At 48.2% G+C, this 17922-nt stretch overlaps 1 protein-coding gene across 1 annotated transcript in view; it reads left to right on the forward strand.

Moving 5' to 3' along the window:
- CDH13 (cadherin 13) overlaps positions 1 to 17922 on the forward strand; it is a 1027771-nt gene that overhangs the window by 928871 nt on the left and 80978 nt on the right. The window contains exons 9-10 of the mRNA XM_069552548.1: positions 6116 to 6298; positions 9669 to 9922. Coding sequence (XP_069408649.1) covers positions 6116 to 6298; positions 9669 to 9922 — 437 coding nt within the window. The remainder of the gene's footprint in view (positions 1 to 6115; positions 6299 to 9668; positions 9923 to 17922) is intronic.

Below are 17922 nucleotides of genomic sequence, written 5' to 3' on the forward strand. Positions count from 1 at the left end.
ATACATTTACCTTTTATGCTTTTATATTATATATATTTTAAATATTTTATACTATATTACATATATATATATATATATATATATATATATATATATATATGATCAGTCCTGGGTATTCATTGGAAGGACTGATGTTGAAGCTAAAACTCCAATACTTTGGCCACCTGATGTGAAAAGCTGACTCATTTGAAAAGACCCTGATGCTGGGAAAGATTAGGGGTAGGAGGAGAAGAGGACGACAGAGGATGAGATGGTTGGATGGCATCACCAACTCAGTGGACACGGGTTTGGGTGGACTCCGGGAGTTGGTGATGGACAGGGAGGCCTGGCGTGCTGAGGTTCATGGGGCCGCAAAGAGTCAGACACAACTGAGCGAATGAACTGAACTCAACTGATACATATAAGGTACACATAACATTATCTGTGAGCTGAATTAAAATAGCCTCCCATGTTTTCTTCTAAAACGTTTATTGTTTTACATTTCACAGTTTCTGTATGGCATGAGGTAGGGATCAAGATCCATTGTTTTTCCACCTGGCTATCCAGTGGCCCCAGCACCATTCATTAAAATGACCACTAGCTGGAAACTAACTCATGTCCAAACACAGGTGAAGCCTGGGATGTATGACAGTGGAGAAATGGTAGAAATCAAACTGTTCGGATATGCCATGGGTGAGCAGCGTGTATAAAGAAAGAGGGTGACCGGGAAAAAATCTGTCAGCCTCCTGAGCTATAAGCCCCTGAGGGGAGAGAGAATGGTGTCCCTCTCACTGACTGCTATACATCCTGTGCCTGGCAGACCCCCTGACATTCAGCAGACATTTAATGACTATTTATTTAAGCAAGGTCTTGCATCTTTCTGTCCCAAGATGAATCCTAATTATAGATAGAAGGAAACCAGATATCTGGTGCAGCTGTCCCTTCTAACTGTGGGTGCAATAAGTTAACATCATTTGCCTTGGTGCTAAACACCAAGACAAGGATAAGTAAGGGTGTGAGGGTCAGGTCTATAAGATTGAAAAGCAAAGAGCTTCTTCCACACCCATCCAGGGAAATAAGAGATCTACACAAAAAAACCACTTCAGAAGGCAGACTGTGATAAGAAGATAAAGAGTCACAGGGCTTTGAGCCTTATTCTCCAATTCACAAGTAAGAATTTGATATGAGACAGAATGAAATCAATCATCATCACCACTGCTAACAAATATCGATTCTTTATGGCAGGCAATGTGCCAAGACCCTTAAACACATGATCTTATTTACAGCAATCGTGGTTTCTACCCATTAGGTTATCAGCCAGATATTAGATTTTTTCCAACAAGCTACATCCTTTATGTAAATACAGACTCATAAAAGAGTTGCCAAGCTCAGTTTCTAATGATGTCTCCATCACCCTTTTATCCTCACAAATAGAAACTTAAGTGTGTGAAACTTTCCAGGGCCTTATATTTTAATTTTCTCAAAGCCAGGGCCCAGCCAACTATATCCCATCCTTTCAAGTTCAGCATCAGTTCTCCATGAAACCCCAGGGTTGGCAGCTCAGGAACCTGGACTCCTAACCTAGATAGCATATTGAAAAGCAGAGACATTACTTTGCCAACAAAGGTCTGTCTAGTCAAGGCTATGGTTTTTCCAGTGGTCATGTAGGGATGTGAGAGTTGGACTGTGAAGAAAGCTGAGTGCTGAAGAATTGATGCTTTTGAACTGTGGTGCTGGAGAAGACTCTTGAGAGTCCCTTGGACTGCAAGGAGATCCAACCAGTCCATTCTAAAGGAGATCAGCCCTGGGTGTTCTTTGGAAGGACTGATGCTAAAGCTGAAACTCCAGTACTTTGGCCACCTCATGCGAAGGGTTGACTCATTGGAAAAGACTCTGATGCTGGGAGGGACTGGGGGCAGGAGGAAAAGGGGACGGCAGAGGATGAGATGGCTGGATGGCATCACCAACTCGATGGACATGAGTCTGAGTGAACTCTGGGAGTTGGTGATGGACAGGGATGCCTGGCATGCTGCAATTCATGGGGTCACAAAGAGTCAGACACAACTGAGCAACTGAAGTGAACTGAACTGAACCTGGGCTCCAGCAATCAAGCAAGCAGCCTTGCTTGTGTCCTGTCCCTTAAAGTCATGGGCTGTCACTTCTCCCCACATGTGGCATTCTAGTCTGCTGACCGTCATTTCCATCTTCCAGGTTAACCTTAACAAGCAACTCTTTGCTCTACGAGGAAGAGGGTACATTCTCAGTGTAAATTAAAATGCACGTCCCTCTTCCCCTGGTGATGGATGACCTTTGTGGCAAGTCCAGGTAGTCTCTTCCTAAGTGTCCATCACAGAACTCACCTCACCTTATCAGAGAAAAGAAAATGAAATAACTCAGCTCTGAATTGTAAGACAGAGCTAATGAAATTCAGTATGTCCCAAGCCAGTTGCCCACACTAATTGTGTAAAAACATGTTTCACATCTCATACTTGATTTACAGCACAGTTTAATAGAAAGTAACTTTATCTATTTTTTCCAATTAAACAAAGTCATGTTATAATCAATAATTCCTCCTGCTCTGGTATGGTAAATTAATGTCTATCTATTGTTTTTAAATCACAAAATGAGCATTGCTCTAGAAATATAAAATGGTACTATTTCGTTTTAATCTATTTAATTTTCCATTCTTGAATTACATAATGGGGTTAAAACATTGAATAGAATTAATAGAATGAGTATTTAATTAAGCAGTAATGAGTTTCTAAATGGATGCTCAAGGAAACTGGCTTTATAGTGTATGCAAGAATCAGATAATGGTCTTAACAGAGACTATAATAATTGTGTTGAATGTTTTCTATATTTAAAGATTTTTTTTTCTGAGTTCTCTCAGGATTTGATTTAAACACATTCCAGTTCCTTGATTAGACCTCACTTTGCTCTCAAGGTAAACTCTAAACGCCTTTCCCTGCATCATCTGACTGTCTCCTCCCCCATAGTCCAAGAGCAGAGGGGTCTCTCCAGCCACACACACCTCCCCTCTGCTCCACAAAGGCCCCGTGCTCCCTTGACCACTAGCCTCTGCACCTGCCATTTCAGATCCAGGAGGACTCTCACCTTTCACCTCACTAACTTTTCGTCTTCATTCAGTTCTCAGTTCTCTTCCCAAATGACCCTCGCTAGGCTGGGGCAGGCAATGGGGACCTTGAGTGGGCATGAGTACCAGAACTGGTGGGGAGCAGATGTTACTGCAGTCCAGGTCTGGATGTGACCTGAGGCTCACTCGGTGGCCCTGGACCAAGCTCTTCCTTCCTCCTCTGAGCCTGCTTCTTCTTCTGCGACCTGCAGGGTCCAGAAGCGCATGTGCCGCTGTGCTCCGCTCCCAGGCACATGGCAGACAGCAGTAGGCGATCACCGCGCTCCTTCCTGCTGCCCCCAGAGGCACCGCCGGCCGCTCAACACGGCGCCCAGGCAGCCTCACAGTACACAGAGTGGGCCCTCACGTCCTCACCTCAGCCATCCTTGGCCTTGAACTCTTTCTCTCCAGCCAAACTGCATATTATCAATAGAATTACCTGTGCAGGTCAAGAAAATACTGAATCCCAGGCCTAACCCTAGATCAACTGAATTGGAATAGGGTTAGTTTAAAAAAAAAAAAAATAAGAAGTGTTTTTAAAAAGCCCTCAAGGAGACTCCAACAGGACTAGGAACCACCAGTCTGATTTCAAGCTCTGGAATTTCATAATTTTTGTGAGAATGTGGGGAAGATAGAAAGTAGCACTAACTTAAACAAGACTCAGGAATCCAGTCAAAATCATTGTCTCCTGGAGCTGTTTCTATGGGACAGCACCCTCCACGTCCCCTTCACTCCAGCTCCTCTCCATCCGGTGTGTATTCTAAGAATTTCCCAGCACCGCTTCTAAGAAAGGGAGACAGCCTACCCAGGTTTACTGAGGTGTGAGAGACGAATGAATTCCCATCCCCAGCATGTCTCGCCCAAGGCATCAAGATTACGGCTTCTGATTAATGATTTGCAAGTCAATTAATCAGCCACCGCTTTCGGGACTTCATTTCTCAAATTACTTCTCTTTGAACATCAGAGCCTTCTGACATTGTCTTACTGTCTTTAGGTTCTCTTTCCTACTAATTGAAATTCCATGATATTTCTTCTTCTTCTTCTTCTTCTTCTTCTTCTTCTTCTTCTTCTTCTTCTTGTCAGCTTATTGGTGTTACTTACCTATAAAATATTTGCAAACAGATTACTATTCACCTGTACTGCGTCAGAGGTAAGCACCAAAACAATACTTTATGCTTCCACCTCAAAGGAATGTGCTAATAATGATGGCTTGTGAAACGCAGTCTATGGGAAAGCTGATTTTTCATTTATTGATTTATTTTTTCACCACACCTACTTGCAACAAACATTTGAGATGTATTACAATATAAATATAGGTACAACAAAGCTCCAAACAATTGATTTATATGTTTCCTTAGAAAATGCTTTTCTAAAGTCCTGCTACGTTGGGCCAGGGGTAGGAAGGATGAAGCTGGCTCCCTTCATTAGGGAAGATGGTACAGTCATGCTCTGGAGTCAAACTCTAGGGCTCCAGTGCCAGCCCTCCCGTGTATGAGCGAGAGCGCTCTGGTATCCGGTCACCTGTCCTCAGGGTGAGTGGGGCTGTACTAGGGGAGAGGCAGCCGTGCAGTCATTTCTGTGCAACTTACCATGAGACCTTAAGCTCCGAAGGTTAGCACAAGGCCCTTAGCGTGGCCTTAGAGGTCCCACTGGGCCAACCATTGGCCGGGTGGTGTCCTCTGAGGGAGAGCTTGGTAAGAGGTAGGTGAACAGCCTTCTCCCCAGGGCCCTCCTTGACCTTGGCTGGTGGTGAGCTGGGGGTCCCGGGGGACAGGCTGGGGGCTGTGTTCTGCAGGGCTCCAGAGCCTTCGCCACAGCTGCCCGCTGGCCAGGCCGAGGCTATGAGGCAGCGCCTCTTTCCCATCTGCTTCTCCAGGACCGAGTGGCGGCAGCCATCTGTTTGCATGGGTCCCGGGGACCCGCCCCTCCCCCCACCCTATTTGGGTGGCCTGAGGACCCTGAGGGCTATCTGGGTCCTGGGCTCCTGGCTCCCCCGTGATGACATCCGGGCAGGGTCTGAGGACCAGGCCCTGAGGGAGCTGCCGCTGAGATCTGCCTCTTCAGCCAGGCCTGGGTGCTGGTGGGAGGACCTATACTTGGTGCTGGATGAAGGTATGGGGGGTGCTGGTAACTGGTCCTCAGAGGGATCCCCTCCTCTAACCCAGGCCCTAGACCTCGGAGGGTGAAAGTTGAGCCTTAGGACCTTGCCCTTACTTGTCAGAACAGAGAATAGCATTTGTTTTGGTGGAGGTTTACAGGAACACCTGACCTCAAGAGCAAAGAATCTGACAGCAAGACGTTTGCAACAACTACCCATGCCCCTCCTGCACCTTTCCTAGAAAAGGGTTTTGCTGACAGCTTTCCAGAAGTTTGGGGTTTTTAAGGCATGAGCCACTCATCTCCTTGCAGGGCCCTCGATAAACTTGTCTCTGCTCCAGACGCCGACATTTTGATGTTGTTTGGCCTCACTGTGCATTGGGCACACAGACTCACATTCGGTAACAGAGCTGCAAGAACAAATGCATAAAGGCTCAAACTCAATCCAAGTCTGGGTCTCACTCAACAGCAGTTCAGGATGGGCTTCCGTCCACCTCCTCATGATGGCTCAGGGACCTAGCGCCATCCCTCCTTTGGCTCCACCTTCCTCTTAGGCCTCGTGGTCATCTGCATCCAGGTGGGGAGAAGGAAGGGGGCCCAGGGGAGGCACAGCTCTTCTCTCAACACTCACCTCCAGTGAGCCCAGGCAAGCCCTGACCACAATCCTCTGATGAGAATTCAGGCTCATGGCCCCACGTAAGGCTGCTGCCAGAACCTGAAGCCTGGCATCTGTTGGCAGAGCAGAGCACCATGGTCGTCCTCTGTTTTGCTTTATCATTTAATGAGATGCTAGGGGTGACGTGCCCCGTACCAGGCATGTCATAGGAGCGCCGTCAGTGGTCTTCGCTATGTTGTTGTTGTTTCCCCAAAATAGTGACAGTCACGGTCTGCTTTGTTTGTTTACAGTTTCAAGCCACAGTCGAAGAAGGAGCCGTGGGAGTTATTGTCAACTTGACAGTTGAGGACAAGGACGACCCCACCACGGGCGCGTGGAGGGCCGCCTACACCATCATCAACGGGAACCCGGGGCAGAGCTTCGAGATCCACACCAACCCGCAGACCAACGAGGGGATGCTCTCCGTCGTCAAAGTAAGGGTGCCTCCAGTGCTCCTCCTTCCTTGCCTGAGCATCCAGGGCCCCCAGCTGAGGATAAATCAGCCCCAGTCTCCCCCTCCCGGAATTAAAATAGAGAAAGTTTCCCGCTTGAGGGAGCGCTTTTACCCTCACAGCCTTAAAATCAGCCTGTTCCACAGGTTCCAAAAACTTAAACTTGCGTGGAACCTTAAAACACATTCTCCAGACATTTCATAGTTAATTATCAAAGATATGCAAAAATGGGACCTGTGAAGGTTTCCTAAAAATCCATACTCAAATTGTGGATTATCACATTTCCTCTCAATCTTTCTTAGCAGAGTCTGGATTACTCTCTTAAACACAGCAGATAATTACACACACAGGGTGATCCTCAGTGTGAAACTGCCTGTGAGCACACAGCCCTGCATGCTGACCGCTCTCTGCTGCAGGGAGTCCAAGAAGGACATGTGACCACAATGGAAAGGGAGGGCTCAGAAACGTGGGAGGGAGGGGGTGGCAGCAGAGCGTGAGTGGCTGGTGGTCCCCATGTCCTGAAGGAAGGGGTCTGGGAGGTTCTGGGAGAGCTGCCGCCAGACCAGGCCATCTGCGTAATACAGCTTCTTTTCTGGGGGCTGAAGCAGTTTGCCTGAGAAGCAAGAAGCAGCTGTATTTATGGCAGCCGTGTGAGTGGACAAAGCAGAAGCATTGCTACCCACCCCCTGTGTGCCCTCAGCTAAGACGCATAACTGTTCTCTGTGCCTCGGTTTCCTCGTCTGTGAAACGAGGGTGCCAGGACAGCCCACCTCTTCAGGCTGTTGTGAGGAAGTCACCAGCTCATAAGTGACAGGCACTTGGTGCCTGTGTGTGTGGCCAGTGGCTGCTGTAACAGTGACCACCAACGTGGAGGCTTAAAGTCCAGAATCAGGTTCATGGGGCTGCAGGTGGTGTGGCTGGCCCCTGCTGGAGGCTCCGGGGACAGCAGGGGAGAGTGGAATTGACGTGTCCTCATCCTTCCCAGCTTCTGGAGCATCCCTTGGCCAGGGGCCCCTTCCAGCATCTTCAGAGCTGTGCCCCAGCGTCTTCCTCTCTCTGCTCTGACCCCTGCTTCCATCGCCACATCTGCTCCTTCCTTTGACTTTCCTGCCTCCCTCTTTCGAGGCTCCCTATGGGTTCCGATGAGCCCACCTGGGTAATCCAGGCTTCTGTCCCCAGTTAAGGTCCTTAGTTTAATCACATCTGCAAAGTCCCTTTTGCCATGTAAGGTAACAGTCGCACGTTCCAAGGATTAAAATATGGACATTAGGGGTGGGGTCATTATTCAGCCTAGCCAGGCTGTATAAACATTTGCATCGGCAAAGTTCCATATGCCACTGGGGGTAGGACCCAGAACCACTGAGAATGTCAGATTTTAGAGACGCTTCCCACTTTGTTGGGAGGACAAGGGCTCTGGGTTTCTCCCAAGCCTGCCCTTTTCAGAACTTGGTCCAAACTGAACCCCAAACATGTGCCTGCAAAGAGCAGCTCTGCGAGTTCCCAACTCCTCTTCCCTCGTCAGGACTCCCGGGAGATCCTGACACTGCCCTGCGCTCAGCACTGTAGTTTCAAAGCCGTGAAAACCGTAAGATAACAGCCTCTGGCGGCTGTCTGCATCTCATCCAGCGTCCATAGAAGGTGGCAGGCAGTTTTCCAGACCTGCAGCTGTAAGACAAAGCTTGGGTAAATACACATCCCCACGTAAACCCTACAGGAGCACAGTTCTCCCAGCCTGTATTTGCTGTGGCTTGAGTGAAATAAAATACAAGCAAAGCCAGACTGGAGCATAGTGTCCTTCGGTCCCCACACTCCCCCTCTGACCCACCATGCTGTGAGTCTGAAATGTCCACATCTACACGAGTCACCTGGAACGCTAGCCAAAACGCAGAGTCCTTCATGGGCCTGCATATTTGGGGCTTCCCTTGGGCAGGACAGAGGTCTGTTATCAGAAAGGAGGCAGCAGTGGTAGGTTATTCTTGTGTTCCAGGGAGGGAACCACAGTTTAGCTCCTGGGTACCAACAGCTTTACATCTGTTAGGGCTTAACACCCTAACATCACCCTGATGGGAGGAGTTCTAGGTCGGGGCAGGAGGGGCAGGCCTGTTACTACCAGGAAGTATTTCCAGGCCAGCACTTTGTGTGTGTGTGTGTGTCTGTGCGTGTGTGCACACATGGGCATCTGTGCACTTTCACAGGTGTGGGGTGGGCTGCATGCATGTTAGCTGTAATCATTATAGAAGTTAGTGTAATTCTGCCTAAAGTTCCTCCCGCTCGGCCTCTCTGCTTACACCTTCTACCTCCTGTGCCCACAGAGCTCTTTCAGTCCTCACCCCCCATCCCACGTTCCCAGATCCCTTACAGCCTGCACTGCCATCCCCTTCCTTCTGAGAGTGAATCACCTCCCTGGACTCACTTTAGTCTCGTCCTCCCAGCAGGAATGTCCATTATGTCTTGGGTCTCATGAGTTAGCTACTCATTTTCCCGGTAAACACTGAAATAAAAATTATGTCCTTGTCTCACCCAAACGTCTCCCCACACACACTCCCATCAACAGGAAATGTCACCCTTACTGCAGCTCATGGTTTAGAAGGAAAGTGGCAGAGTGGATGTGGTCTGTGACATTTTATGGCGGGCAGGGCACCACGTTCATAATGTCTACAGTGGGTTTCCTTAATGTCCTCTGATGTTAGTCTACCCAGCAGCAGAAGAGCTAGCCACCAGCAGCCCCTTTGCATAATCACCTAGAAGGGGCCTCAGCGGGGCTGCTCGTTGGCGGGAGAGCCTGCCATGTATCTGGCATTGTGTCCCCCTGCCCATAAAATGGCAATAGAGCCACTGAGTCTTGAGGACAAATGAAAATGCCCCCACAGGCTTTCCAGTGCCCTCAGGGGAGGCAGGGCCCTGCAGCTTAACCCCTCATGTCTTAGCCTCCCGAATACTTTTCCTTGCAGGACAATCTACTAGGATAACATGCGCCCACTGAAGCCCACAGGCATGCTGGAGTTTGGGGTCACAGGCTACAGGAGGGAAGGCTTTTCATGTCAGCATCATCAGGGAATCTTCCTCAAAGAGATCTCACACCCAGAGACCCAGATCTCTGAGACTCATGCAATTGCTATGGTTATTTCTCAGTCTAAAACCCTCAACAACTCTCATATCTAACTTGATATCTGTATGTTTCATACTCTTTTTCTGAAAGAGGGCCCCAAGTTGCACAAAACTTCTTAGTCCACAGAACCTGGATCCATCCCCGAGTGTCCACACGTCCCGGCGGCTGTCAGAGGGCCTGTGTGCAAAAGTGCCCGCCCTCTGTGGCAGCCCCACATGCTGAGCCCCCCTCTCTGCCTTCCAGCCTCTGGACTATGAGATTTCGGCCTTTCACACCCTGCTGATCAAAGTGGAAAACGAGGACCCACTGGTGCCCGACGTCTCCTACGGCCCCAGCTCCACGGCCACTGTCCACATCACTGTCCTGGATGTCAACGAGAGTCCAGTTTTCTACCCGGACCCTATGATGGTGACCAAGCAGGAGAACATCTCCGTGGGCAGCGTGCTGCTAACAGTGAATGCCACGGACCCCGACTCCCTGCAGCGTCAGACCATCAGGTGGGTGGGCGTCTCCGTGGCCAGAGGCGGGAGGCGGGCGGGAGCGGCTCTTCCTTCCGGGTTACCATTGACTTACAGACACTACACACACTGCTTTACGACCTGGCTGAGCAGGAAGTCTGTGTCGTGATGAAGAGTTGGCAGCCAGTGGCACCAGGGGACCAGGCTGACTACACGGGGAAGCTGGCCTTGTACCTGGTTTCTGGCTGCAGAGCAGCCCAGGAGGAGAGGGGCTCCAGGGCTGTGTTCCCACAGGTTCCCAGGGCTCTGCTGGTATGAAGCACAGTGTGGAAGGAGCTGCCACCCAGGGCCCCTTGCATCTCAGATGCTTAACCTGCTCTATCAGTGGCCACAGCTTCTTGAGAAAGGCTTGGCCAGCTCCATGTACAGTTAAGGGTGTTAGGAATTCAGAGAGGTTCACTAGCTTGCTCAAGGCTGCCCAGCTTAGTAGCGGAAAAATCAGGATGGAGACCTTTTGGTTCAGTATGCAAAGTTGGTGCTCTCAGCCAAGGGCTCTGGACTCTGAACTGTTAAGGGGAAGGACTAGATGTTACCTAGTACTTAGAAATGGACCATCGGGGTTGAATTAGCTCAGTTGGTAAAGAATCTACCTGCAATGCAAGAGACTCAGGTTCGATTCCTGGGTCAAGAAGATCCTCTGGAGAAGGAAATGGCAACCCACTCCAGGATTCTTGCCTGGAGAATCCGATGGACAGAGGAGCCTGGAGGGCTACAGTCCATGGGGTTGTAAGAGTTGGACACGACTTAGCAACTAAACCACCACCATCGGGGTTGAGTTTTCCACTGATGATTGGCAAGCCAAAAAAAAAAAAAAAAAAAGGTTCAAATTTGTAGCCTTCATTCCTTAAGCTCTGTCCAGTACTTCAAAAGAAGGGATTTTCATAATGAGATTTAATTAAATGAGCATTATCTGCCATGCATCTCGTGCTGGTGGAGACCAGATGCCCTCCCTGGTGCAACGTTTCACAGTAAACACATTGGCATGCAGGTCCAAACGTGCGCTTGTCTCTGCAAAAGGGCGCTATTAATCTTCCTCCTCCAGAACATAATCTTCTCATAGGAGATACCGATAACCATGTATTAGACACACTTCAAACAAACATGTGTCTTATTTTTCTGATTTGAAATAGCTGGAAACACGCCACCGTCTCCATGTCGCCCACAGGACCGTGGAGCAGGCTGGCAGAAGCTATTTTCCAACCCAAACGGGGGTTTATTTCTTACAACAAAACTTTCTGAAATTCCAGATGAACTAGATACAAGCACAAAATAATGCCAAATCCTGTAATAATGTGAATCTGAAATAGCCATTCTTTATTTTTTCCTCTTTTCCTTTAATTTCCCCCTTTTCTGTATAGTGTTTGACAAAGGAAACACAACATTTAAACATCAAAGAGAAAGATCAGGAAATCTGTAACTTAACACACTGTAAGGTAGTTGTACACATTTAGGATGTCTCTGCTGCTACTGCTGCTAAGTCGCTACAGTCGTGTCCAACTCTTTGAGGCCCCGTAGACGGCAGCCCACCAGGCTCCGCCATCCCTGGGATTCTCCAGTCAAGAACACTGGAGCGGGTTGACATTTCCTTCTCCAATGCATGAAAGGGAAAAGTGAAAGGGAAGTCGCTCAGTCGTGTCCGACTCTTTGCAACCCCATGCAGCCTTCCAGACTCCTCCATCCATGAGATTTTCCAGGCAAGAGTACAGGAGGTAGAAGAGGTGACTCCAGGATGGGTAGGAAATGCACTGAAATGGGGCTGATGTTGCTAAGCTTGGGATACTGCCTTTGCTGAGTAACACGGGATGCTGGCAGGCATGACAATGTTACTGCCATGAGGAGGGGCTGAAGCAGGTATCTGGAATCTGGGAGTAGATGCCCCACTAAGGTGGGACGGACAGGGAAGAGGCGGGTCTGTCGGGGTTCTTTGTTTAAGACCAACTCTGGCTGACTTGGGCAAAAGGGGACTTTGTTGGAAGATCCTAGGGACAGTTTATAGAACTTTTCCCCACTGGTAACCACTAGTTTTTTCTCTATATCTGTGAGTCTATTTCTGCTTCTTAGATGCATTCCTTTGTTTTCTTTTTTAGATTCTAGTATAAATGGTAACAGAGTATTTATCTTTCTCTGCTTTATTTCAGTAAGCATAATATTCTCTAGGTCCATCCACATTGTTGCAAATAGCATCCTTTTTATGACTGAGTAATATTTCACACGTATTTGTGTGTGTGTATATATACATACATATATATACACACCACATTTTCTTTATTTGTTCGTCTCTTGATGGGCACTTAGGTTATTTCCATACCTTGGCTATTGTAAATAATCCTGCTATGAACATTGGGGAGAATGATGTAGCTTTTCAAATTTGTAGGGTTTTTTTTAATATATGCCCAGGTGTGAAGTTGCTGGATAGTGGTTCTTTTTTTTTTTTTTTTTTTTTTTTTTGTGGGCCCTCCACACTGTTCTCCATAGTGGCTGCACTAATTCATATTCCTCACCAACACTGTACAAAAGTTCCCTTTTCTCCACATCCTCTCCAGCATGTGTTACTCGTGGTCTTTTTGATGATGGCCATTTTGATGGGTGTGAGATACTATCTCATTGTGGCTTTGATTCGTGTTCCTCTGATGATCAGTGATGTTGAGGAGTTTATAGGATTGGAGAAGATGCTTGGACCAAGGCTGAGGCAGCACAGGAGTTGTTGCACCTCTAGGTGGTAGGGCCTGACAGGCTGGCACTGCAGGAGCTCACAGGGAGAGTGGCCCACCTGCAGCCACTGTCCACCCTTGTGTCGCTCAGCTCACAGTTCATGTCGGGGCAAGTCTGCTTTGCCTGAGCTGGAGCCGTGCACCCCAACTCAGAGCCCCTTGGCAGTCAGAGGCGATGTTCCCAGACATGACTGCACCTGCCCCCACCTCAGGCAGCTGATTGAGAAGCAGGAAGGAAACCCATCTGGCAAATGGGGTGTGGTGCTTGGAGTATGGCAAGCGGCCATGGCCGGCAGCCCCGGCAAACGGAGTCAGGAGCCGTGATTCCCGCCTGGAGAGGAGCAGCTGACTGGCGAGGGACTCCAAGGCCAGGATTTGAGCTTGGAGAACAGACCAGCAGCTGGAACCGGAATCCAGTGTTTCCCCATTCTATCTCGCATGGAGCGTTAGTGGCACCCACTGTGAGAAAAGGTGATCTGAGAAAGCAATTTGTAACTTACTAGACGTGAGACTTGTGGTAAAAAGCAGGAGCAGAGAAAGCTCTGAAGAGCTTCCAGTTTCCACAGTACAGCTGGTCATCACAGGTGTTACGTGACCCTCAGTCACAAGTGGCAAGGACCCATCTCAGACTGACTTTTTCCAGGAGTGCCTGTGCTGGCCCACAGCATCGAAAATGAGGGCAAGGGCATTCAGCATGAGGATTCCAGGGCTCAGAATATATTCCTTCCCCATCTCTTGACTCTGCGCTTAGCCTGGTTTGGCTTCATCCTCAGCTGTCTCTGTGTGGCCGTAGAGGGCTGAGGCACCAATAGCAATGCCGGGCCTCAGTCCTACCAGAAAGAAAAAAAAAGATCCCCCCCAACCAGAAGTATCTGCCGGAGGGCCAGGGGTGGGTCTCACTGAGCCAACTCACTCACACACACCTGGCAGAACGGCAGGATGGCGAGAGGTCCCCGGGGCCAGTCCTGAGGCGTGAGCGCACTGGGAACCCGGCATCCAACAGCGAGTACCTGGGAGGTGGCTTCCCACAGGAATGCCAAAGGCCCTTCCCAGAGGATAGGAATGATTCTGAGTCATCAGGGGCCACAGAGAGCCACTGCGATCAAGTTCAATGTCATGGTCCCCTCGGAAAATATAATTGAGGTATTCCTCTGACTGTTTGGCTAAGAACTGTAGCACTTACAAATGGGTCTGGCTGAGCAGTGTCTGGACAAGTCCCTTTTCCAGCACTGAAACCGAGTAAATGTGTGTGTATGTGTGAGACACACATTTCCCTCTCTGGTCTGACTCTTTGGACACATTCCTTCCTGCTGAGATCCAGAGTTGCCTGGAAGTGACCCTTTCTCAGCCTGGCACTGACTGGACCTCCCTCCGCCCTTCCCTCTCCCCCCCCCCCAACCCGCCCTTCCTCTCCTGGCGCTGATCTGAGCTCCATCAAAGGCAGGCATAACATCCCTGACAGGTTGAGCTGTTGTCACAGAAACTCTGCGGGGAGAAAAGGCTCATTAATTATTTGCAGCCTTTGATCCTGTACAGGAGAAGTCGTGTCCCTGAGAGGCCCTGTGTGCAAAGGCTGAGCAGGGCTGAGGGGAGGGGCCAGGCTGGGACACGGTTTTCTAATCATCCGCACTCAGCTCCCCAGAATTCTCAGAAAGACGTGATGACCTTGTGTCTGTGGTGGTGGTGCTGGTGTTTTCTTAATGATTCCTTGGGGAGCGGGCATTGGAAGAGGGAGCAACTTTACACTGGGAACTCATTTTTATCTCAAGGAGAGCTCTGAGTTCAACTGACAAAGTCACGTGTACTCCAAGGGTCTTGATTCCCAGCAATAGCTCCGCCCTGGCTCTGCACTCCTGCATGCTATCCGGGTGTCCCTGTGTGTGTGTGTGTGTCCACGCGTCAATCCCGGTGCCGGTTACCCTTGGTCTGTCCTTTACTCCATGCATCTCTTCCGTGTCTCCGTCTCTGTCTTCCTCCCCATCACTGTCTCTACTGGCATCGCCCCCGTCCCTCTAGGACCGTCTTTCTCTCTTGTCCCATGGCCATCTCGTCTGTCTGCTTATGTTCCTTCCTCCCTCCCATTCATTCCTCTCTCTCCTCTCTTTTCTCCTCCTCGTTCCCTCTTCTTCTTTCTCCTTCCTCCTCCCTCTATCACCCTCTCCCTCTATCGCCCCCTCCCCACTGTTCCTCCTCTTCTTTCTCTGTCTCTCCCTCTCCGCCTGTCTCTATATCAATATCTCACTCCAACACTGTCGGTGCCTCTGCTCCAATAACCCCATCTCATCTCAGACGACTAGCCAGGCACTCAAGGCATCTCAGCACAATGAGAGACCTGGCACACCCGGCCAGGGTGCTGACAGCCTGATTCAGCTCCTGCCCCCACCGTGGCAGGCCTCCTCCCTGAGGGCAGGCGGGCTCCCTCCCTTGCCCAGGAAAACGCCTCCCTACCCCAAACCCCCACAAAACTTAGGACCTCACTTCTGACTCGTCCTGTCCTGTCTTCTGGGATGGAAAACACGTCTCAGACACAGTAGTTCCGCCGCTGCCGCTGGATGCCCTCTTTTATCTCACTAGGGAATGTTAAAACCAGTGAAAGGCACCTTGATCTCTGAGAAGCCTGTAACTCTAAAGACAGGAGGTGTCCAGGCTTCAGAGTGAATATTCTCACTAAAAAGCCTGCGTTATTAAAGCTTGTTTAAAAGCCCATCGCATTGCGCTCTTAGCCAAATCCAAACGGACAGCAGTGGGCTATGACAGGTGAAATTCTTCTTCTTAATGACTTGTATCTTCTTATCCTTATTATAAAGTTAAGATAGTTCATGGAGGAAACTTTTGAAAAGGCAGTTGGGAATAAAGAATCTAATTTTAAAAATCTGTGATAGTTCCACCCAAGGAAATCCCTTTTTAACAGCTTGGATATATCTCTAGTCACATGTTGGAGTACTTGTTTTTATTTTCAAAATTGGCTCACATCACCCACTTTGCTTTGAAACCTGCCATTTTTACTTCCCAATATGTGGCGAATAGCTTCCCATGTCAAGAGACAGCCACTATTTTTAGTTGCTGAATAGTATGCATTCTACTACTCTGTTACCCAAACATGCTCATTTATTTATCCATTCCCTTGTTGTAGGCTATTTAGACTATTTCCAGTCATATGCAATTATTTTTGTAAAAGGTCAGTTGACATGCTTGTCACTAAATTGTTTAATGCATCATTAATTTTCTGAAGAATTTTCTGAAAATGCTGTGCAAAAGTGTTGATGTTGCTAATGTTTTTGTCATATAAAGAATTCTATTTTTACCTAAGCAATCATATTTCTATTTTCCCTTATGACTTGAATTGATGGTTAGAAAGTTTCTCTGCTCCAAGGTTATATGAACATTGACATGTTGTAAAATAGAGCTGGTTCCCATAGCCCAGCCTTTCAATGCACAGAGGCAAAGAGACTGGCTTCAGCTCTCAGGACGGAATCTGCCTCCACGAACACCAGAGAGGGATCTGGCACTTCTCGAGATTTTAGTGTCTCCAGTGAGCAAGGGACCCATGCACCTAAACTTGTTGGCTAATTATTCTCAGAAATAGCAGCTCAGTGATAATGACTCTATTTCCCCAACATCCTCCAACAGTGAGATGAGAAGCATGGACCAGCCTCACCATGGCATCAAGTCGGTTGCTTTGGTTGCTCTAGGGATATGGCCAGCAGCTCCATCATTTTGAGAGGTCTGAAAGGACTTATTTCATTCTCTGAATGACCAGGGGATTTCTATTGAGGCAGCCAAGTAGCAATTCCTATTCCAAACATTTTTTTTTAGACAGAACTCATCTTCTCTCTCTGGTCTGTATTAAACAACCTTATAGCAGAGACTTCTGCCACACACTGAACATGTAAGATGTGAGCTGAGGAAAAGTATTGTCCTTGCCCAAGTGAAATTATCCTTTGCTGCTCAGCATTTCTGGGAAAAAGGATCATTCATCCTGGGAGCCCCACAAGTGTTTGTCCAGCAGCACTGTGTCTGTGAGGATTAAGTTTGGCTGACTATAAAAGGCAAATTGAAAACGATGGCAGTTCAGAGAAGATAGAAATTGGTTGTGTTTTTTTTTTTCCTTGTATAAAATAAGTATAAAGCAGCTACTGCAGTCCAGGGCAGGGATGGCAGTTCCACAAAGCTGGCAGGGGCCCCAGCTCCTTCCTGCTGACCATTCAGTCGCCTCTGAGCTGGCAATCTCTGCCTCATGGACTGTGTTAGTTGCTAGTGCCCCAGCCTTCATATCTGTGTTTCAGACAGTAGTTTGGGAGAGAGAGAATACAGAAGGGAGTCTCCTATATTTTAGGCAGTCTTCCGGAAAGTCAAACACTTTTATACTTGAATCTGATTGGTCAAAATTAGTCCCACGGCCACAACCTAGCTGCAAGAAATACTAGGAAGCATGGTCATTTTTAGGTGGGTAGCAACCAGCTTTTAAAAGTGGAATTCTTTACTAAGAAAGGAAAAAAGAGTGGATATTGTAAGGCAACCAGAAGCTTCTTCCATGAACACCTTTGGGTGTTGAAACTTTCTGTGTAATAAAAGACTACAGGATGAATTTTACAAGATGAATACATGCCATGAAATTAGATTTTACACAATCAAAATAATAGATAATTGTGTTGCCAAAGATAACTGCTTGAAAAAAAGCGCAAACATTATCGTTTTCCATTCATTCCTTTACTGAATTCATTTACTCGTATTTGTTTAGTGCCCACTATGGGCCTTACACTGCTGGATGCAGTGTTTTAACCTGTGAAAGAAATGGTCTCTGCCTAGAGCCTCCAGGGAGCTTATAGTCAAAAGAGCAAGAGTGATACCCCAGGAAACAAAGGAAGAGGGAGGGGGAAAGGGAGAGAGAGGTAAAGGAAGAAAGGAGAGAAAGAAGTTGTCTCCTTGGAAAGTAGGGACCAGCGGTCCCCAGCTGGGGAGAAAGAGCCAAGCAACAGAATTATTTCTTTCCAAGCATCATTGTAGTCTCACTGGTCAACAGATTCCTAAATCCCCTAGAAATGCCACCATCCCGATGCCTTTGAGCTGGTCTCTGCCTCCTGGGAATGGAGTACCAGACTACACTAGGCAAAGATTGCCAGGAGCCCTGGATGGATGTTTTGCGTGACTAAGATGCCTGACATTTTTCTATGAACGTTTACCAAAAGCACTGAGGGCAGTCTTACTTGACTCTCACAACCACCCTGTGAATGAGAAATGATGCGTCCACCCCTTTTATGAGGAAAA

Source organism: Ovis canadensis, chromosome 14 (genome assembly GCF_042477335.2).
Source record: "Ovis canadensis isolate MfBH-ARS-UI-01 breed Bighorn chromosome 14, ARS-UI_OviCan_v2, whole genome shotgun sequence".
NCBI lineage: Eukaryota > Metazoa > Chordata > Mammalia > Artiodactyla > Bovidae > Ovis > Ovis canadensis.